Source organism: Eupeodes corollae, chromosome 1, assembly GCF_945859685.1.
Source record: "Eupeodes corollae chromosome 1, idEupCoro1.1, whole genome shotgun sequence".
In the NCBI taxonomy this organism is placed as follows: Eukaryota; Metazoa; Arthropoda; class Insecta; order Diptera; family Syrphidae; genus Eupeodes; species Eupeodes corollae.
In genome coordinates this window covers 70,536,395-70,557,476 of record NC_079147.1, presented here as the reverse complement: position 1 = coordinate 70,557,476, position 21,082 = coordinate 70,536,395, and the positions used below count along the sequence as shown (strand labels likewise).

The 21,082-nt window shown below is 32.7% G+C and overlaps 1 protein-coding gene across 3 annotated transcripts in view; it reads left to right on the top strand.

The window, feature by feature from the left end:
• The window catches only part of LOC129942952 (putative mediator of RNA polymerase II transcription subunit 12), a 67,010-nt gene extending 46,268 nt beyond the window's left edge, over nt 1–20,742 (top strand). Inside the window, exons 2-4 of one of the 3 annotated variants that reach the window (XM_056052117.1) lie at nt 18,274–19,263; nt 19,335–20,190; nt 20,242–20,740. In XM_056052117.1, coding sequence (XP_055908092.1) covers nt 18,274–19,263; nt 19,335–20,190; nt 20,242–20,312 — 1,917 coding nt within the window. In that variant the 3' untranslated portion in view covers nt 20,313–20,740. Of the gene's footprint in view, nt 1–18,273; nt 19,264–19,334 lie in introns of all 3 variants that reach the window. The other 2 variants (XM_056052116.1, XM_056052115.1) reach the window with 2 other exon arrangements.
• Nucleotides 20,743–21,082: the final 340 nt, after the last annotated feature.

Genomic DNA, 21,082 nt, shown 5'->3' with positions numbered 1-21,082 from the left:
AAACAAATGTTAAAACTAACTTAGCAAAAAAAACTAACTAAAACGAATAAAATAGACAATTTTCAAGAAGAAATGGTAAGAAAACACCTGGAAATTGAGATTTTATAAAAATAGTTCATTTAACAATTGCAGATTTGACATAAAATAAAAACTTCAAGAAAGGGGTTTGTTCGCAGACTACTACATTAACATGTGGTATTAAAGCGAGCTGGAAGCTCGTCTCAATTATTTATAAAGCAGGGTGTCCCAAAATTAACGCAAGATAGAAAACGCCGTTTTTAGTCTTTTGATAGTTATATTTTTAGTGACTCGTAAAGTACATAGGATAGGGTTATATATGGAATAACACATCGGACAAATGGCCTTCACGGCTTTGCATGCACATGCCCACTCTTTGTTGAAATTTTCCATGACCATTCTGCATAAATGTTGCTGAATTTCGTTGATGCAGCGTTGAATCTCCTCCTTTAATGCACGGGTGGTTGTGAGCTTGTTGACATAGACTTGTGATTTCAAATAACCCCATACAAAGGAGTCTAATGGTGTTAAATCACACGATCTAGGAGGCCAATTTTGATCACCGAAACGAGAGAGTACACGACCTGGAAATGTCTCATGTAGTAATTGAATTATTTCACGGGCTGTATGACATGTGGCACCGTCTTGTTGAAACCACATATTGGACACATCAATATCATCCAATTTTGGCAGAAAGAACTGTGTAATCATGTCGCGATATCGAGCACCAGTAACAGTCACTGCTTGACCAGCATCATTTTCAAAAAATATGGCCCAATTATGCCTCCAGCCCAAAATCCACACCACAGAGTCACGCGTTGTGGATGCATTTGTTTTTCGACAATCACATGTGGGTTCTCCGATTGAGAAAGCCATCAAGATGAAAATGTGCTTCATCGCTTAGGATGATTTTGCTCGAAAAATCAGGGTCCATTTGTTGATGTTCAATATACCATTCAACGAACTCTCTTCTCTATCCATGGTCATTAGGCTTCAATTGTTGTGTTAATTGAATTTTGTAAGCATGAAGGCACAGATCTTTGGTGAGTATACGCTGTAGAGCGGTTCTTGAAATTTGCAATTCTTGTCCACGACGTCGAATTGAGGTTCCAGGATTGTCAGCAACACTCTCACGCACTGCTTCGACATTCACATTTGAACGGCTTGTTTTTGGATGACCAGTGTTTTTGGCGTCTCCAACGGATCCAGTATCCATGAATTTTTCAATTAATCTCTTCACAGTTGACGAAGTGAAAACACTATTCCGACCATATTTTGTATGAAATTTTCGAACTGCAGCCGCCAAGCTTTCACTATTTTTGAAATATTCTTTAATAATGAAGACAGGTCGTTCTATCGTGTAACGCTCCATTTTTAATAACCCTATACTGTTAGCTGTCAAATTGCTTTTTTCAGGGTTGCCAACACTTCACTGCACAAATGGCGGCAAATTCAAATCTTGCGTTAATTTTGGGACACCCTTTATAACTGAATCGAGTTGAAATGACCTTGATTTGATATCGATTCAAAATTTGTTTTCTTATATGTTGCTGAACTATTCCATTCTTCATTGCTTAACACGAATCAAACTATCTAACTTGCACTTCATAAGAAACATCGAAACACAGTTTGCATTTTAGAAAGTGATGCCAAACTTAATCATTTTAAAATCTCCTTGTGCGGTGGAGACACCAAAAAGATTTATTTGATCTAAACTGAGATAAACCTTTAGTGAAAACATAGCAAAAGTTAATTATCTTTTCTATTCTTGAAAAACAATCCCAGGTAGTCCATTTTCATTAACAAAACTATATAGTATCAGCAGTAACAGATTTTTCCCCCAATAAAAAACACATGATTGAAATGCACAACTACTTAACGAACACAGCCATCGAGATACAAATGCAATATCAATCGTACCAACATTTGAGAACAATATCACATAAGATCCATTCAAGACTCGTATAAATGTCAAAAACTCATCCCTAGTAACATTCTACTCTAACTTTTATCGCTAGTATCTATACTATGGATATTGTTTTTGCTATTCGTGTAAAACCCTACTATACTATGGATAGATCTTCCAACAAAACACTGGTAATGCTATGAAAACATCGAGTGTAGCTTCGACTGTGTGGCACGTATAGCATTTCTGTTGAAATCAAATGTTGCCAATATCCTCCACTTCAATTTTTGTGAACGAAATTTCGTTCAACATGGCCCGATTACGATCGGCATTGACTGTAACGCCACTTGTAGAAAAAAAAACCACCCAATTATGCCTCTGGACCAAAATCCGCACCAAACAGTGACTCATTTTGGGTATATCGGCTTTTCAATGTATGGGTGCGGGTTTTCTGTGCCCCAAATGCGACAATTTTGCTTGTTTACATACCCGCCAAGATCAAAATAAGCTTCAACTGAAAAGATGATTTTCTGGCGAAAAATTAGCATATTTTCTAAAGGCCCAACTATAATAGTCATAAGCTATCATATGCGCTCATAAGTAAACGTGCGAATACAAAGCTTAAGCTTCTTGGACAGTAAATAATGAACGAAGAGAATTCACATTTATTGGTGAAAATATCATCGTTGTATCATGTACCATTTGGAATATCATTGTAAAGTTTTTTGTGCCGCATTTTTTAACGTTATTTTAACAGATTAATGCTTAAATGAGATGACCATTTATCATTTGATTTAATTTAACCTTACTTTTCTTGCCCCATTCATCAGTATATCCTCAAGCCCAACTTCGGGTCTAACTTTTAAATAAATACAGAGATTCGGCCTTCTGCATTATTACACTAGACCATTCCTAGTCATTGAAATGTTTACCGAAACCTCCTTTTAAACCGTATCTCCCTTTCTTAATGCTCGCACTGTGTCTTTGGCATAAAAGAAGCATGAGGCGTGATTTTTTGAAAAACCTAGCCGTAGTACAAATATAAAATCGGCCGTTAGATTGCGACCGATAAAAGGTAAAGTAGAATCCTACTGTGGGTCGATTTTTGAAGCTTATCCGAGCCTCAAATTCAATTTTAGTTGTGTTCACCGAGGTTTTATGTCAGAACAGGCGCAGGGCACACACAGGGCACACACAGTTTCGTGAGAAACGTCAGATCAAGTTAGAACAGTTAGTTAAACGTCAGTTGTCACGAGAAAAAAAACACAACACACAGCCAAATTAAAACGTAAACAAAAAAAAGACAACTTCGATTTTGACATTTCTCACGAGCCTGTTCTAACCTTATCTGACTCAAAAGCAAGAACAGAAAATCCTGTTCTAAACTGTTCTAGGTTTGTCAATAAACAGGAAAGTAGAACAGTTCAGCACAGAAAAAATCTCAATGAACAACAAATAGCTGCACTTTTCTGTTTAGAACAGTCCAACACAGCGTCAGTGAACACAGCTTTTGCTACTTTTGTTCTAAGATGTTGGTTCGATTGATAACTGAACTGTATCAAGATGGACATGTTCATGGAGTAGGTACATAGTTATAATAATTGTCGATCTTTTTGATCTTGTTTGGTTTTTATTTCTCAGATCACAAAGAACTTCGTAGCATTTTTTAAATAAAAAACTTATGTAGCATTTAAGTTTCCTTTGTAATTGATCAAATTCAACAAATTTTTATTTTCATTTTTAAAAAATAATCAAATATATTTCGAACAAATACTTGGCAAATCTTTAAAAAAAGAAAGAAAGTTTTTCAACGTTACTTAGCATTACATAGATCTTTGAGTTCTCTTTATTAATTGTAAAACTAAATAAAAATACAGTTTTGTTTTTTAAAGTTGAATCAAATAAGTTTTTAATAATATGGAAATAGACATAAGATTTTTTTTTTGTTGGTCTTTTTGCAAAAAGTTAGTGTCCGCAAATATAGCGAAGATCTAAACATAGTAGGAACATAATCTACGAACGAACCCCTATCATTCAGTTCTTATTTAACTCAGCCTCAATTTACAAAATGGAAAATATAAAAACAAGACATTTTTTACTGCATTCGATTTTTACAATTTTGTAATAAATTATTTTGACAAATATTCAGTTGTATGAACTTTTAAATATACATTTTAGAATTTTTTGGCAATTCAAGATTTAATCACCCAAAGTGACTAATTAATTTGGCATATTCTGGACATGTTTTTTTATTTGTAGAATATTGGTTGCTTAAGTCTGAAGTGAAGTTGCCTTGGACAATGAGTGACTATCGCTTTGAATGCAAACTGGAAACAAATGTTTGACAAAAAGATATGAAAATTTGAGTACAAAAATGTACTTCTTTATTATTAAACTTGAATTTTGTACGTCCTTTCGAAAACTGGAAGTTTTTCAGATCAGAGAGTTTATTTAAATGAAAAGAAAAGAAGAGGCTGGGATGCGACCCACACTTATAACTTCCCATCCCGTCTGTCGATTTGTCTTGCTTATAAGTTTTTCTATATGTACTCGTATCAATTTTTACCAAGTACTATTTTTTGTAGATTTTATTTTTTATGAAAAAACGAACTGTTGAATTTTTATATACAAATTACTGAATATCGAAAACAATAGTTTCTGTGAAATAAAATAAGTTTGAAGCCAATATTTTTAATTTTTAAAAAGCTATTTGAGTCGAAAGTAAATTTTTATCAAGTTTTAGTATTGGTTTTTTTTTAGAGTTTTATTTTTTGTAAAAAAAACTGTCAATTCGATTTTTTTCAAAATTTTATCGAATGTTGAAAACAATATATCTTATAAGATAAAATTAGTTTGAAGCCAATATCTCAAATTTTTGAAAGATATTTGAGTCGAAAATCAAATTTTACCAACTTTTGTTAATTTTTTTTGTTAGGTTTTTAATTTTTTGTTAAAAAAGCTATCAATATCTCAAAGTTTTGAAAAGATATTTGAGTCGAAAATTAATTTTTACTAACTTTTATTAATTTTTTTTTTTAGGTTTTTATTTTTTGTAAAAAAAAAGTGTCAACATTATTCTTCGTTGCACAAAATTGTTTTGGAGATGAAATCATATTTTAGTGCTAAAACTTTGGAGGTGACAAATTTTTTTTAAAATTTTTTTGACTTAGAAAAAACCGTCAGTTGGATTTTTTTTTTAAATATACTTAGTTGATATCACGTTACAATATATTATATACAATTAATTTCAAGTCTCTAGCGTTTTTGGTTCGTACGATATTTAGGGTTAACCAAAATTTGCACCTTTTTTCAAACTGCTATGGTAAAAAAACCACCCACGCAATTTTCTTGAGAACCCTTTCTGCATTTTTCTGCCTTATTATCTGTATAACAAAATTTATTTGAAATCGATATCTCTTCTGGTTCTTGAGCTATGGACGACGAAAAAACGTCGCAAACCTACGGACGTACGAACGTACGTACACACGCACGCACAGACATCTCTCTAAAAATCTTTTATTTCGACTCAAGGGAGCTTGAAACGTCGAGAAATGTCAAAATTTTTAATTTGACAAATCGGACCCATTACAATAACTTTCTATGGGAAGTTAATAAAACCGAAGGGAAATTTTCGTAAGCGTCTACTAACACTATTTTTATGGCTACAAAACCTGACATTTTTTGAAAATCGACCATCACACTATTTTGCAACACCCGTTAAAGTATCACAATTAACTGTCACTTGTCACATATCGAATCCTAGCGGATTCCATCCAAAAAATTGATATTATGAACTTAACTGAAGAATGACAATACGTTTGATGGCTTCGTGGTACAACAAATTTTAAAGATTTTTTTAACGGAAATTGGTCGACAATGGAAGCATTCATAAAGCTAGTGACTACAAAATTCAACTAGTTTTGTGAATGTAAAATTGCACTGCAAAGCTAGTCAATCTGGAACTGTCATATTAATGACAAATGCAAATAAACCAAACAAAAAACATTTGTGTTTTGAGAGCTTTGAATGCTTTCATTTTGAATTCTTTAGTCCTCACCGAAATAGGCGATTGTGAAACGTCAAAATCATTGTGCACTTACGTTGTATCTGAACATTTTAAACTACGTCGGAAAGGAAATTTTAACTCGTTTTGTAGTTGCATTTAGCCAATCAGAATGCCTTAACTACATAGCCACCAGCTTTGTGAATGCGACCAATTCCTTGACTACGTAGCAGCTACTTAACACATTTTTAGGGCTAGATTAAATGTACTGTGCCTCTCAAGCTTATTAACTGACTGGGTGCGTTTTGATTATGTCACAATATAGTCCTGAAAAATAAATTAAATAAAGTAGCTGTAGCTGTGTAGTCTGATATAGCAAGTACTTAAATGATTCTTTTCTGGCGTGTTAGATGCTTCTTTTAACTTGTTCTATAACTTAAGCTGTCAAAATGAACCCTTACACTTATAGCGGAAAATCTAAGTCTCGAATCGTGAGACTAATACTATAATAATATTTGTACTTCCTGAACGATTGACGACCAATCTATGTTCATCGGATTGTTGTCACCGTTCGACAATGTTTTCCTATAAAAGATGATTATCTCAAGGTGTAATAACTCTTTAAAAAATCAAAGCACAATCTCATACAAAAACAAAATGCACTCGTATAAACTAATATTAAAATAATGTTTAAATATCATGTATATTACATTAATGGAATTGTTCGATTAGTGTGGATCTTCAACAACAAAAAAGGAAACATCAAAAAGAAATTAAAATGGATTTTCATGTAGCACGAATTGTAAAAATTTTAAACTATCACGTCTTGATATGAAGATTTTACCCAAAGCTAAAAGAGTCTGAAATACGGAAAATACTTTGAATTTATTGATTTCCCCACAATTGTATATGTACACGCGAAAAATTCAAAGTGCATACTTTTAATAATCATGTTCATCCTAAAAATAAAATAACTACTCAACCATGTTAGGTATAGTGAAGGTGTAGTTACCTACCTGTATCTTTTATTACATATTAGTTAAGGTGTACCTTACCTGTATCTTATATTATATATTAGTGAAAAATAAAATTGTCCGCAATTTCATCAATTTAAAATTACATCTTTTGTATCGAGGTAAATCAACATAAAAATACTTATGTCAATAAAACTTTTTAGCTTAAACTTTGAAGGAATTGAATGGAAATATTATTTTGGGCATGTTATCTAGCCGCCATGGCTTTTTTAAACCCTAATTTGGATTCATTTTATTATAGTTGTAAAAAAAAGTTGCGCTAAATGACATTTTGATAAAATTTAAAACTACAAATTGAAGTTGGCATCGGTTTGAGAAAAACAAACATGTCTGCCAAAATGTCATTGTCATATTGAAAACTACTATTAGAAGTAAATGCGTCATACTTTGGTAAGGAGGCTAAGTTTCCAATGAAATAAAACATAGTAATGCACCTAACTAATTCGTTTTGTAACGCCTCAGACTAAGACAAACTTAAAAGCTTTGACTGATTTCTATAGATATAGACTTAAACGCTTCTTTAGTAAAAAAAACAAACCAATTTTACAAAATTGTTTCCATGCTAGGAAAAAAAAGAGTCAAGTGGAAAAATATTTTCCCTTACACTTTATGCCCCTATATTCAACTGATTTTAAAAATTGCATTGGAAACTTTGGGGTGGGAGATTTGGGAATAAATTCCTTAAACTAGGTCAAATTATGCTTAAGACATATACGGAAAATCCACCAACAATTAAAAAGTAACTAAAGTTAAGCTTTAAATTAATATAGATATTTTAGAAAAATTTTAAACAATCTATTGTTAGGGGATTAATAATTCACTAGTTAGTAATTTGCTAAATATTTAGCAATTTATTAAGTGGCATGAACATTATAAACTTTTCTCTAACTGGTAAATTGCCATTTGCTTTTTATTGAAAAACGAGCATCTAAAATTGTCTAAAAAGTGACAGTTCGTGAAAATAAACAAAGCAAATACGCTTAAACAGACCTATTAACTGGAATTTCTCACTGTTGATTGGACTGATGTTCTTATACTATTATAGCACGTTTCCACCAACAAATAATCCGAGATTTAAGGCAAGTGATTTAAAATAAACAATGAGGTGTTTCCACCAAATAAAAAGAGATTAATTTGACGTTTGGTTAGTGTCATAACAACCAAACGTCAAATTATTCTCCTTGCGAAAAGAAAAAAATGATAATTTAATATTTTTTTAATTATGAAGTGTTAATTTCTTTAAAATAGAATTAGTGTCGGTAACTTCAAACTTTTAGTATCTCGTCAAGTTATTCTTCTCAACAATTTGAAAAAGGTAATGGGTGCTTTGGACAGGAGAATTTACTTTTATAGAAAAAAACGCCTGCAGTGCTTGATAAACATTTTGGTAGCTAGTAAGAACAAAAAATCAATCCAAAATAATTTTTTAAGAAAGCAGCCCAGACAGAATTTTGAAGATCGTTTTTCTCAACTTCAGCATACAGGATATGAAACAGGGGGGGGAAATATCTCCGACAATGAGTCTTGAGATGACTCTTGAGTGGAGTTAATTGATTCTGAAGTACTTAATAAATTTTAACAAAATGATTTTTTTGAGTAGTTATATTGTTTTACCCATAGCGCTGTCCTCTTGTAGATTTTCCACATTACTCAGTGGTCTTTCTCCCAGTATTGCATTTATTTGTAAATACAGACCCCATTGAGACGGAGAACCTCCAGAAGGGCCCACCAATTTCTTTTAATTTCTGTTAGTGAAACGAATTTAATAACAAATTCTAAAAAGAAAACAAAAAAAAAACGATTCGTTGTGAATTTTCACTCTTATTTCCTCTGGAGTATATTCCACCATAATCTCTGCCATTACCTTGAAAACGTAAGAGTTTTTTCTCTGGCCGATCAAGTCAGCCTGTTTGTTGGCCCACAACTCCAATAAAAGCGTTTCATCTTCCGCTGCCCAGGTTTTTCGTTGTTTTTTTTTTTTGTATTTGTTCACTTATAATCTGTAAGTAATTAGTTTTATTATATTCTTGTACATATTTATTATTTTTGTATACTTACATTTTATTTCTTCTGTGATTTCTTGAAAGTTGTTTATTGTTTTGAATTTGAATCATGTGGAAGTAAGACAGATAATTTTAGTTGACATTTTCATCTGTCAATAAACGAAATTGGCGTTTAAATGGGTCGGTTCAACAATTATTCTATGAAAAAAAAAGTTTGTTTGATTTGACAAACTAATGTTTCCAAGTAGATTTCAATGAGTTTTATTTGAAATCTTCATTTGGGGAGATTAAAATTTGTATGGTAAATTTTCAAATTTCAAGAAGATTTGTGACAAATCTAGCTAAATCTGGGTTTAGTGCCCGGTGGAAATTAAATAAAAATAATTGTACAGATGTTAAATGAATTTAGAAAATTTAAAGTAGCAATTTCGTACTTTTGTACTAAAAGTAACTTTTGTACTAAAAGTAATGACTTGTGAATTGACTTTAGCTTTAAAAAAAAGTGACAAGTCATTTTAAAAATTAAGACAGGAAGTCAACTTAAGAAATTGACTTGATTTCAACTCAAATTATGTCTATTTAAATGTTTAAATTCCTTAAGGTCATTAAAAGGATGATACTAAATCAAATTTAAATTTATCTAGATTTTTGGCTTCAGTTGTTTAGAATTATTAAACTACGAAAAACAAAACGTTTGGTAGAATGGAGAGTATTATATTTCTTGGATATTCACTATAGGGGGCACACATTTTGAGCCCCGTATAGTGAGCTTTAAAAAACAATTAAATACATAGAATTATGTTATTATCCTACAAAACGAATGACATTTGAGGTTCTACCCATAAAGATAAAGTCTTCCATCTACCATTTGAAATAAAAGTTTAAATTTCGACCCCATTTACAAATGAGAATAATTTAGAGTATAGATACAGACATCGATAATTTTAAATTTAAATAAAATAAACTTCTCGGGAGTTATTAAATAAAATAAAGAAAGGAAACAATGTGGGTCGATTTTGTATGGGAAAAAATAAAAGTTATTTGATCATATTGTAATAGTAATATTATGTTGTGTATAGTCCAGACAAATAATAATCGGAAAAAAAATGAAATTAAATCATATCTTTATCCCGCGCATGGGCTTTGAAGTTTCTGAGGTTTTGAAAAAAACAGCGTTTTTAATAATTAATTTAAAGATTTTATTGAACAAAATTAAATATTATTGAAAATTAATTATTAATTCATTAATCATAGAATACAATTTAGTAATTCATATCACAAAATTTAATTTAAATAGGTATGAAATAATTTATTTTATATTCTAGGCAAGAAATCTCGTTTACTCTCAAGTCGAGGCATTAGTTTCCTGGATGAAAGTTTCGCTTGTATCGAGCCTTCCCTTGAATTTTTGTCACATAAGGTCATAGATGCTTCTGTAACTATTTTCACAGAACGTTCAACAGCCTGTGTGTGATATGGTAGCTTTAAGAAAATGAGATTTTCGTTGCACTGAGAACTAATAGCCTCGTTTATTTCTTCATTAGTGTTGTGTTGAAGAATTGGTGGTTCGTAAAATTCTTGCTGCCAATCTATGAGCTCACAATAGCTTGCAGCATCGAAATTGAGAGGAGGCACTTCAAAGACACGAGGTTGTTTTCCTATATAAGGTGAATTTCGTGCTTTTAGTATCCTCATGGAAGCTAGTTCCCTGATTGTTTGATTTTGATCGGACAGCATAGATAGCAGCAAATTCTCTGGATGAGCGAAGTAGGCGTTTCGTTGAATTACGGGATCAATTACTAGTTTCAACTCTGATGGCAGATAACGAGTACTTTTAATCAACGTCCACAAATTTTTAGATCCATCTTTACATGTTGAATTTGTTTTCATTTCAAACCATATCGGAGCGTATACTTTTACACAATATTCAGCTAATACTTGCAGGTTTTTTGGTGGAGTTAAAGCAGAAATATAAAGCCTTAAAATTCTGTTCGCTTTTGTCAACCATCGGGCATGGGACATCTTTCCTGGGGACCTGTTAGCCAAATCATGAGAACATTTTCCACTTATAACTGAATTCGTTATTTCCTACAGGTATTTTTGATCGGTACTTAGGTCATCAAACTGAACTTGTGGCAGTTCACTTTCTATTTTTTCATAAATAACAATTTCTAGTTTCTCGCAATTTTCTAATAGTTTTCCAATTGGACCAGCATGTGAGGATGGACCAGTGGACCATCTAATTTGTTAAACAAATGCCCCAAGGGAAATTCGTTCAAATATAGCATAGAAATGATCCACTGTAAGGGACGCAGAAGCCTTTTTTCGAATAGTCTTATCACACCATTGAATTTTCCTGTGTTAGTGATCGTTTCATCGCAACCAAGAGCCATTAAATCATCTTCCTTAATGTTGTGTGACAAAAGAAGCTCGGTAATCGATGCTTCAATACTTTTGGCAGTTCCTGCATCAGGGGTAGCGTAGCCGATATAAATTGAACCTGGTTCTTTAAGAACAGATAAATGTTCCTCAATCACTGTTTGTTTGTACTTGTTTGCTCCTTTCTTTCCAATATTCAGCGTCTTATCTTTTCGACCATCAAAGAACAGAGCAGGTAAATGGAGCTGCTTTTGCTTATTTTGTAGTTCGTTGCGTTCTTTGTTTCTTTCGCGGCGTATTTTTGATTTGTCAACCACTTCAAAATCGGCAGATATGTCATGAAATACAGAGGAAACAATTGCAGCAGCCGCTCTGTCAGAAATACCGTAACGGTCACATGTTTTTGACACAATAGGTAAATTTTGAACATGAAATGAAAGTTAAGTTCCTTAGGAGAATGTCACGTTAACTCCTGTTGTTGAGTGTTAGACTTACCTTGATTTTTGTTAATGTTAGTATTAGGTTTTGGTTTTGTAACAGTAGTTCTATTTTAACTTTTGTTTTAATTTAGTTGTTAGGATTCTGTCAATTCCTCCAAAACGCATCTTCCTTTCCTGTCTTTGATCCAGCAAAAAGTTCCACTCTGCTTTTGGTACCTTGTTTTCTCTTCGACAGCAAACAAAGTTGAAGTTGTTTGCATTTACACGCACAAATATCGAAAAGGGCCTTGCTTTGTTTTAAGAAATCGTTCTTTTTTTCTGCTGATAAACGCTTAAGGGATTTGATGAGGTTTTTGCATTTTAAGTGGTACGCTTTTATAAGCTGAATTACCCTAGTGTGGGAAGCGACGATTTTCTCCATACCATTTCAATTTTTTGTGACACTCTCACGGCAATATCTAAAACTGTAGGTTCTTTTTTAGAATTCCGTATATAGCATCTTCGTAGGTGGGTAAAATATCATCCCTTATATCTCCTACATTTCCAAATAAAGGGCACTGGTAACTTTGTCTCCTCGTTTCCATGTTAATCTAATTACCAGTATTATTGAATACTAATCAGAAACAAACAATGGTGAATCAAAAAGCAATTCATGTAAGTTTAGTTAATACCTGAATAAAATTAATCAATTTACCTTCAAAGCTATAGATTTGGCCGAAGCTAATTTATTTATTAATTGCAAGCGCAACTTCTAACTCCCGCTTGCACATCAGAAAGACGATTGGTGTTTGATACGAGATTATGTAATTGCGCCGCGATAGTAATGCAGCTGTGAAAGCTTCTTTTCTAATCTCGGTCGCACCTACCGCTATTTTTCACAGAAAGAATTTGTGTTTGATACAAGTGCATTAGGTGACCTTCACATTCGTTACATTTTTTTTTGTCATTTTGTTGGGACTAAGCTGCAAAAAATCTTAGAGGAATAGGATGATGTGCTTTTCTTTGATTGACAAAAGCTAATATTTAATTTTGGGTGAAAAGCAAAATTAATGTATCAAATGTTTGCCGCACTGAGGAGGAAGTATCGGGTGATTTTTTTGAGGTTAGGATTTTCATGCATTAGTATTTGACAGATCACGCGGGATTTCAGACATGGTGTCAAAGAGAAAGATGCTCAGTATGCTTTGACATTTCATCATGAATAGACTTACTAACGAGCAACGCTTGCAAATCATTGAATTGTATTACCAAAATCAGTGTTCGGTTCGAAATGTGCTTCGCACTTTACGTCCGATTTATGGTCTACATAATCGACCAAGTGAGCAAACAATTAATGCGATTGTGACCATTAAACCATCCATACGAATGCGTACAGAAGAGAATATTGCGTCTGTTTCTGAGAGAGTTGCTGAAGACCGTGAAATGTCGATTCGTCGCCGTTCGCAGCAATTGGGTTTGTGTTATTCGACCACATGCAAGATTTTACGCAAAGATCTTGGTGTAAAACCGTATAAAATACAGCTCGTGCAAGAACTGAAGCCGAACGATCTGCCACAACGTCGAATTTTCAGTGAATGGGCCCTAGAAAAGTTGGCAGAAAATCCGCTTTTTTATCGACAAATTTTGTTCAGCGATGAGGCTCATTTCTGGTTGAATGGCTACGTAAATAAGCGAAATTGCCGCATTTGGAGTGAAGAGCAACCAGAAGACGTTCAAGAACTGCCCATGCATCCCGAAAAATGCACTGTTTGGTGTGGTTTGTACGCTGGTGGAATCATTGGACCGTATTTTTTCAAAGATGCTGTTAGACGCAACGTTACGGTGAATGGCGATCGCTATCGTTCAATGCTAACAAACTTTTTGTTGCCAAAAATGGAAGAACTGAACTTGGTTGACATGTGGTTTCAACAAGATGGAGCTACATGCCACACAGCTCGCGATTCTATGGCCATTTTGAGGGAAAACTTCGGAGAACAATTCATCTCAAGGAATGGACCGGTAAGTTGGCCACCAAGATCATGCGATTTGACGCCTTTAGACTATTCTTTGTGGGGCTACGTCAAGTCTAAAGTCTACACAAATAAGCCAGCAACTATTCCAGCTTTGGAAGACAACATTTCCGAAGAAATTCGGGCTATTCCGACCGAAATGCTCGAAAAATTGGACTTTCCGAATGGACCACCTAAGACGCAGCCGCGGTCAACATTTAAATAAAATTATCTTCAAAAAGTAAATGTCATGAACCAATCTAACGTTTCAAATAAAGAATCGATGAGATTTTGCAAATTTGATGCGTTTTTTTTTTTTAAAGTTCTGAAGCTCTTAAAAAATCACCGTTTAGAAAAATCGCAATATTATAATGCTTAATACAGCTTTGAACTATCTCTAAGTCTTACAAAACGGACATTTTATTTGACAATAGGGACATAAAAACTATATTCTCTAAAAACAATACATTGGTATGCATTAAGCTTCCAATCTTATAATTATAGTGGCCTAGGATTACGTTGCATTTAAACGTAATTTTACACGATTTAAAAAAAATAAAGTCTCGATGCGCGGACTCTTACACTGAAAATAATTGAATAATATTTTAGGTGTGTGCTATTTAGATAAAAACACAACATAATTTCACTATTACAAATTAATTTGACAAAAAAAAATCGACCCACCTTAGGAAACATATTCTTCATGATATTAAGGCATTTCCCTTTACAAATTGTTAAGAGATATTGAGATGTTTAAATTGGATAAAATTAGGTAAATCATCTTTTAAGCTAAAAATGACTCTAACATTCTTCTAAATCGTTTAAAATTTTGCATAATATATTCTAGCGTACATATTCCACTGTTAAATTTGTGGATTAATGAGCATTTCTGTAGTTGGTAGCCTTCAAACCACCGAAGAAGTGTCAAAATAGAGAACAGTGTTGCCAATTTAAAGTTTACCTCCAAAAATACACACCTCCTTTATTTGAATGGCCATTTTGAAAGCTGTACTGTGTGCAAAATATTTAAAGTGTGAAATGTCTGATGTCAAAGTTATGACTTCATTTTATGCAAAAAAACAAGTTAAAATGTATTCAAGAGATAAAAAATGGCAGAATTATTTTACTATCAGCTGGATTCATTGCCCTATATGTGAATTTTATGTTGTTTTTGTTTATGAATTATAAAAGTATTCATTAGTGTATCCCACTTTGGAATAGCCTATCTATATTTTATGAATGAATATTTGATATGATAATTTCATTTACATATAATATAATGATGCATTTATTATTAACCAATTCGTATCAATGCCCATCCCAAAATGTTTTTGTATATCATTTTGTTTAACGATTTTATTTTAATAATCCACTTAAACAGGCATTTAAAATTAGGATTGGTCTTTATAGAGTTTGTATATTATTCACTTAAATAAACATTTTATAATGTTTGACACTGAAAAACAGTTTTAGATGTTACATTTTAAGCATTAAAAAAACATATAAACATTAAATTTTCAATTTTATGTTACTGAATTAATAAATATTTGATATTAAATTATATAGATTATGGATAGGTCAGTTTATTGACTGTCAATGTAGTTTATTTAAATTGGTATTGTTATATTGATACAAATACAAATACCCTTGTCCTGGATTGAAGTGATTTGCAAAATATTTTAACTGTGTTTATTAAAATTTATTAACAAATTTGTAATTCATAACTATTCAACGTAAGTATGTAAGTTTAGTTGTTTAACCTTTTCGGGTTTTTTAAATGAATTTGCAAAATACATTTAATATTCTTAATAATGTCTCTCTTATAGAAAACTTACATTTAAATTTAAAATTATGAAAGATTTCGTTTGAAGAAACACTTCTTATCTGTTTCTTCACCATTTTAAGTATTGACCATAACAATTCTCAACTGACACATGTCAAGTTATTAAATTGAATTGATTAAATCCAAAATTGATTGAGTTGAGTTGTAAGTGCCAAAGGTCTTTTTCAGATCAAAAACATACATTACAAAATTCTCTCCATAAACCAGTTGCTTGAGTTTCGTTTTGTTTTTCTTTTTGTCTTTAAATGAAATGAAAAGAAAAAAATTATGTTTAATGTACCTAAACAATATACACATGTAAGTACCACCTTAACTACGATCCATTTACCTGGTGTATCAGATATCTCGCCCTCTAGCGTGAACTCCAGAAGATTGCAATTACATGTAAACGCTGATTGTTGATGATAGTTAATAGTTGAAATTTAGTAACCGAGACGTGGTAAAGTAATAATAAAAGTGTTCACTCCCAACTCACCTAAAGTGGCAGAACTCAATTAGATGGGTCACCGCAGGGTTATGTAATATTACGTTTATTCTTTGTTTTTATTTTTCAATAGAGGGTACTGGATTCTTTTCGTATAGATTAAGTGTGTTGGAATCGATGTTAAAGGTTGAAATTGAAAGCAACATTTAATTGGCCTGTGTAGATAGCTCGGTACTTCAATTTGATTTTTTTGTTTACAATGCCTTTAATTATAATAAATAAGCCAAGTGAACTTATCTCTAACGAGTTTAAATATTAGTTGTATATTAAATCATATTATTAAAGTTCAGTTCTGCGAAATTATGTGTCCTTTCAGATGTCAAATTTCAGTAAATTTTGTTTTGTTAAGCTGTCAAGTTGAGCCTCGAGGAAACTTTTAACATTTGTTCTTAATTTCTGAAACTGTTTATATTGGGCAGGTTCAGACAACATAAGGGACTTCATTTGCAGTCAACTGCATTCCTTAAACGTACATTTTGACAAAGTCAACTAGTTAGTTTTTCAAGTGCCATAAACATCAAACCCAGAACTTTACTTCCCTTAACTTTTAGCTTCAGTTTACCGTACAAAAACTACCAAAAACTTAATTGTCTACAAAACACTACTCAGGCAAACTACAATTCCATTCCAATTTGCATCTCGTATTGTAAGGAGATATCTTTTCCAATTTGACGAGAAACCCTTTTACACAAAATATTAAATAAAATTGTGCGAAAAATAAACAAATCGTATGGGAATAAAGTTCAACTTTCAGTTAATTAGAAAAACATGATCGATTGTCATTCTGACATAAGTTGACTTGACTTGATAGTTAGGGAGACTTTTCCTTACTAACTTTCCAGTCAAGTTTCCAATAAAGTTGCCTTAATTGGAAGGCAATTTTTCGGCAGCTGGTCAATCAGATGCTAGAAACTTGCCTTGTCACTTATGTCACCTGAACCTGCCATTGAAATCTGCTTAATGTATAACTTTGTTCAAATTGGAGTCTTTTAAGGTGACTCATTTTAATTTAATCATTTCGTCTCACTGTCAGTCATTTTTTAAACGTTCTTAAAATGTCTGCCTCATGTTAATGTCTCTTTTTAACCTTCAAGTCATAGCGCTAAAAATGATGAGACGTCAAAATGATTCATAAAAGACATAAAAACATTCTGGAGCTGTCATCGATTAGGCATTTTGGTAATACATTTTAGTAATTTGTTATACCTGTTATTTTAACAGAATAAGTGTTTTTTTAACATTTTTTTAATTTTAATAGTTTGATAATTGATTTAAGGGTGCGTTCATAGTTAACGTTTCATGTCGTTATACGAAAAAACCTTTATAAAGGTTGAACATATTGGTTGCGTTCAATCTCAGACAGATAGGGTATCTGGATAACTTTTTGTAAGTGTTTAACGTGTTAATTTAAAGCTGATCAAAAACAGCTGAGATGTCAAAAAAGGAATCCAAAGGTATCCAAGAATTTCTGGGGTATGTGGGTATCTGACAGAACAGCTGATTGGTTGAATTTCAAAAAAATTCAAAATTGATTTCAGCTTTTTGTGTTTGTTGGTAAACAAAAAGGAACAAAATGTTAGTTGAGGTTGTATTTGAAGATGTTCTGAAATGAGAACGAAATTCTCCCAAACTATATCTAGGTATTGTAATTCCATAATAGTCCTCGTTTCTGTTTGGATAGTTTTCTGTTAAACGTAAATCTTTTAAGACCGGAGATTTCGCAAGTAAATTCTTAGTCGTATAGAATTCCAACTAAGCTAAGAGGAAATTTAATATAGATTACAGATTAAGGTTATTTCTTATTTATTAAATTGTTACGCACCTATCAATCCATCATCGTCCGACGAATCATTTGAGTTATCTATTAAGTGGTTTATCTTACAACAGTTTTAGCTTCGAAGCTTAAATGTTTTTGTGCTTTTTATGAATAGCTGAAAGTTGTTTTTATCATTCAACAAGGTATCTAAAAATCTATCTATCCAAGATACCCTATCCAACACGAAATTGAACACATCCATTATCACCATTGTCATTAAAATATTTAAGTCACTTATGGCAGTGCCATTTCCTTGATTCTACGAAATGTGACATCTTCGTAGTACAATTATTCTTAATTATTTAACATATGATAAATAGACATTTAAATTAATTTCAAATTGTTTTTTTTTTTTTCAGAACACCCTCACTTGTTTTCTCCTTTTGATCCTTTCATCAGTCGCACTTGGAGAAAATAACACTTCAACAGAAAACAACGAAATCACACCCAAAGAATCGATTAAAAATATTGACAACACTGTTCGTCAAGCTCTTCTTCGTGCCATAGATAAACTAGAGAAGCAAGCAGCCCAATTACCTTCATCATCTGAGGAAGACTCATCAAGCACCAACGATCACAATGAAGAACCCGAAGTCCCAGCAAGAGTTGTTGAAATTTCCACAACTACTAATGTACCTGATGAAATTCTTGAAGAAAGTACAACACCTGATATTGCACCATCAGTGCAATTCTTTACTGCAGCATTTGATGATAAATTATCAAAAGAACAGCCACTTATATCATTTATAAGAAAAGAAAAACAATTAAAAAATAAAAACTTAGCTACCGTTAATCTAGGGTCACCAGATGCTCTTAATGGGACTTCATCCAGTTCTCCGGATAAACTTCAGGCAACTCGAAGTATAGCATCTGATCGTTCAAATGAGATTTCTTCAGAAAACAAGTCTGAAATTCAATTTCAAATTACCAAAGTGAAAAAGAAGCCAGTTCCATCAACAACGACCACAACAACAACTACTACAACAACCACAACCACTCCAAGGCCCACTCACAATGAGGATGGTGAAAATATCGAGCTAGTCGCCAAGGATGACATTAAAATTCAAGCAGCTCCTCTTGTCACAGCATTTACAGTAGATTTAGACGAAAGAGGTGCTGCCAAAAATGTTATTCCCATCATTGAAAGACATTCCACAACTAAAAAGCCAGAAGTGTCTCCTAAGCTTGGAGCAACTATAGCTAGGCTTAATGTACTCCCAGCTGGAGCAGTGCATCCTACTCCTTCAATAGTTACACACAATGTTGTACAGTATTCACGAAATGAAGTAACACAACCCAAGGCAGGCCTTCCCAATACGGTAGTTAAAGAACTTTCAAACTCGGATACGGTTTGGTTTTTAAATATATTTGGTAAAACATCATTTTTAAAATACGTTTTCTTTTCAATTTTTCATTCCAGAATTCTCAACAAAGTTCTAGTTTTCCTTTGGTAGATAACTACCTTCTAGAAAGGCAGCGCACCTTGGAGCAACAAATCTTTCAGCTTCAACTCCAAGCTAAACAACAGCAAGAACAAATAAGAAGACAACTTCAAATCCTCGAGCAACAACGTCAACAGCAACAACAACAACAAATTCCGACACAAGAAACTGGTTTACCTATTCAAACCAATTCCAACAATCAACCACAAAGTTCTAAGAGTGGATACACGATTCGACCATCTATTGAATTCGTAGCAGCTTCCAGCAATTCTCAAGATAATTTTGGATTTTCATCAAACCAACAGCTTCCTTTCGCGAAACCTTCAAATTTCAACCCTGATTCAAACCGAAATCAATTCAACTCGAATGAATTTCCGAACGCAAATAACAATGGTTTTGGAGTAAGCATCAATAATGGAAACCAGGCTTACAATGGAAACAGAAATCCAAACCATTTTGAGTTGAATGGCGCCCAACAACAGTCTGTTATTCAAATTCAGCCATCAAATCAACTTCCATTTGTGCCAAACTTGTCAGAACAATTAGTTCCACAACCACCAGAATTGTCACTATTTCAAAGCCTCCCCCAAAACAATTATCAAGCTTTCCAGAGCCTGCCATTTCTGAACGGAGCTAACAATTTCTTGCAACAACAAGAAAATCAACAGCAACAACAACGGCAACATGGGGCACGTCATTTCCGGCAAGATTCTCAAACTGGCAATTTCGGTTTGAACCAATTGACCCCAAGTCAGAATCAGAACTTCTATAGACAGCAGCTGACATCGGCGAACAGCAATCAACTGCAAAGTGTTGCAGACGCTTATCACTCAGGTACCCGACTTGAACATATCCCTGAATTAAATATAATTAGTAAAGTTTTAGAACTCAATCATGGTATAAATCCGTATGCACCGGAAAATTTGCGATTCCAGGCCAGACAGGCTGGGTTCTAGGGATGCACCTCTGAGCACTTTTTAGTCTGTAACATCATCTAACTGCACACTCCCCTTCATCTCTTTAATGCATGCGCTTTGCATGATTTGGCCAATTCTTTGTTTCAAGCATGAATGTTTATTTTTAAGTTACTCGAAAACAATAAATGGTGCGGAGTTTTGTTTTATATTCATTTTAGGAATAAGATACAAATAAGTTTATTTTTTTCTTTTTCAGTCAGACAAATTTTGAATTTATATTTTTTATTTAGAATTTGTAATCATAAGTTTATTGGTACTGTTATGTATGGTCAGTGTTTATATGCATTTCTGTAAACATATCTTTGGAAAATTTCTTTTTTTTTTAAATTAATTTCGAGTACGTAATTAGGTACTTATGAATTTCACATTTAATTGTTATTTAATTTATCAGTGAATTGTTATTTTCAGATTTAACATTATTTATTTTAAAATAAACTTTTGTAAAAATATAATGAGTTTTATTTTATTGGTTCAAATGACAAATTATTTAAGAGCTGACAGACAAAATATGGAAAATGTATTTAATGTAAGGCCGCTTATTACTTTGACAGCAGGCCCAAAAAGCTTTCACCATTCAAAAAAATATCGAGTCCATTTATATGATCATCCCAAGTCAAATGACGATTAAAAGTCACACCAAGATTCTTTACTGTAACCACTGGAGCATTGCTCAGAACAATCGGTTGGAAATAAGAAAGTTCAAGAGATTTTCTATTAATTACAAGACATTCTTATTTTTTTTGGGTTCA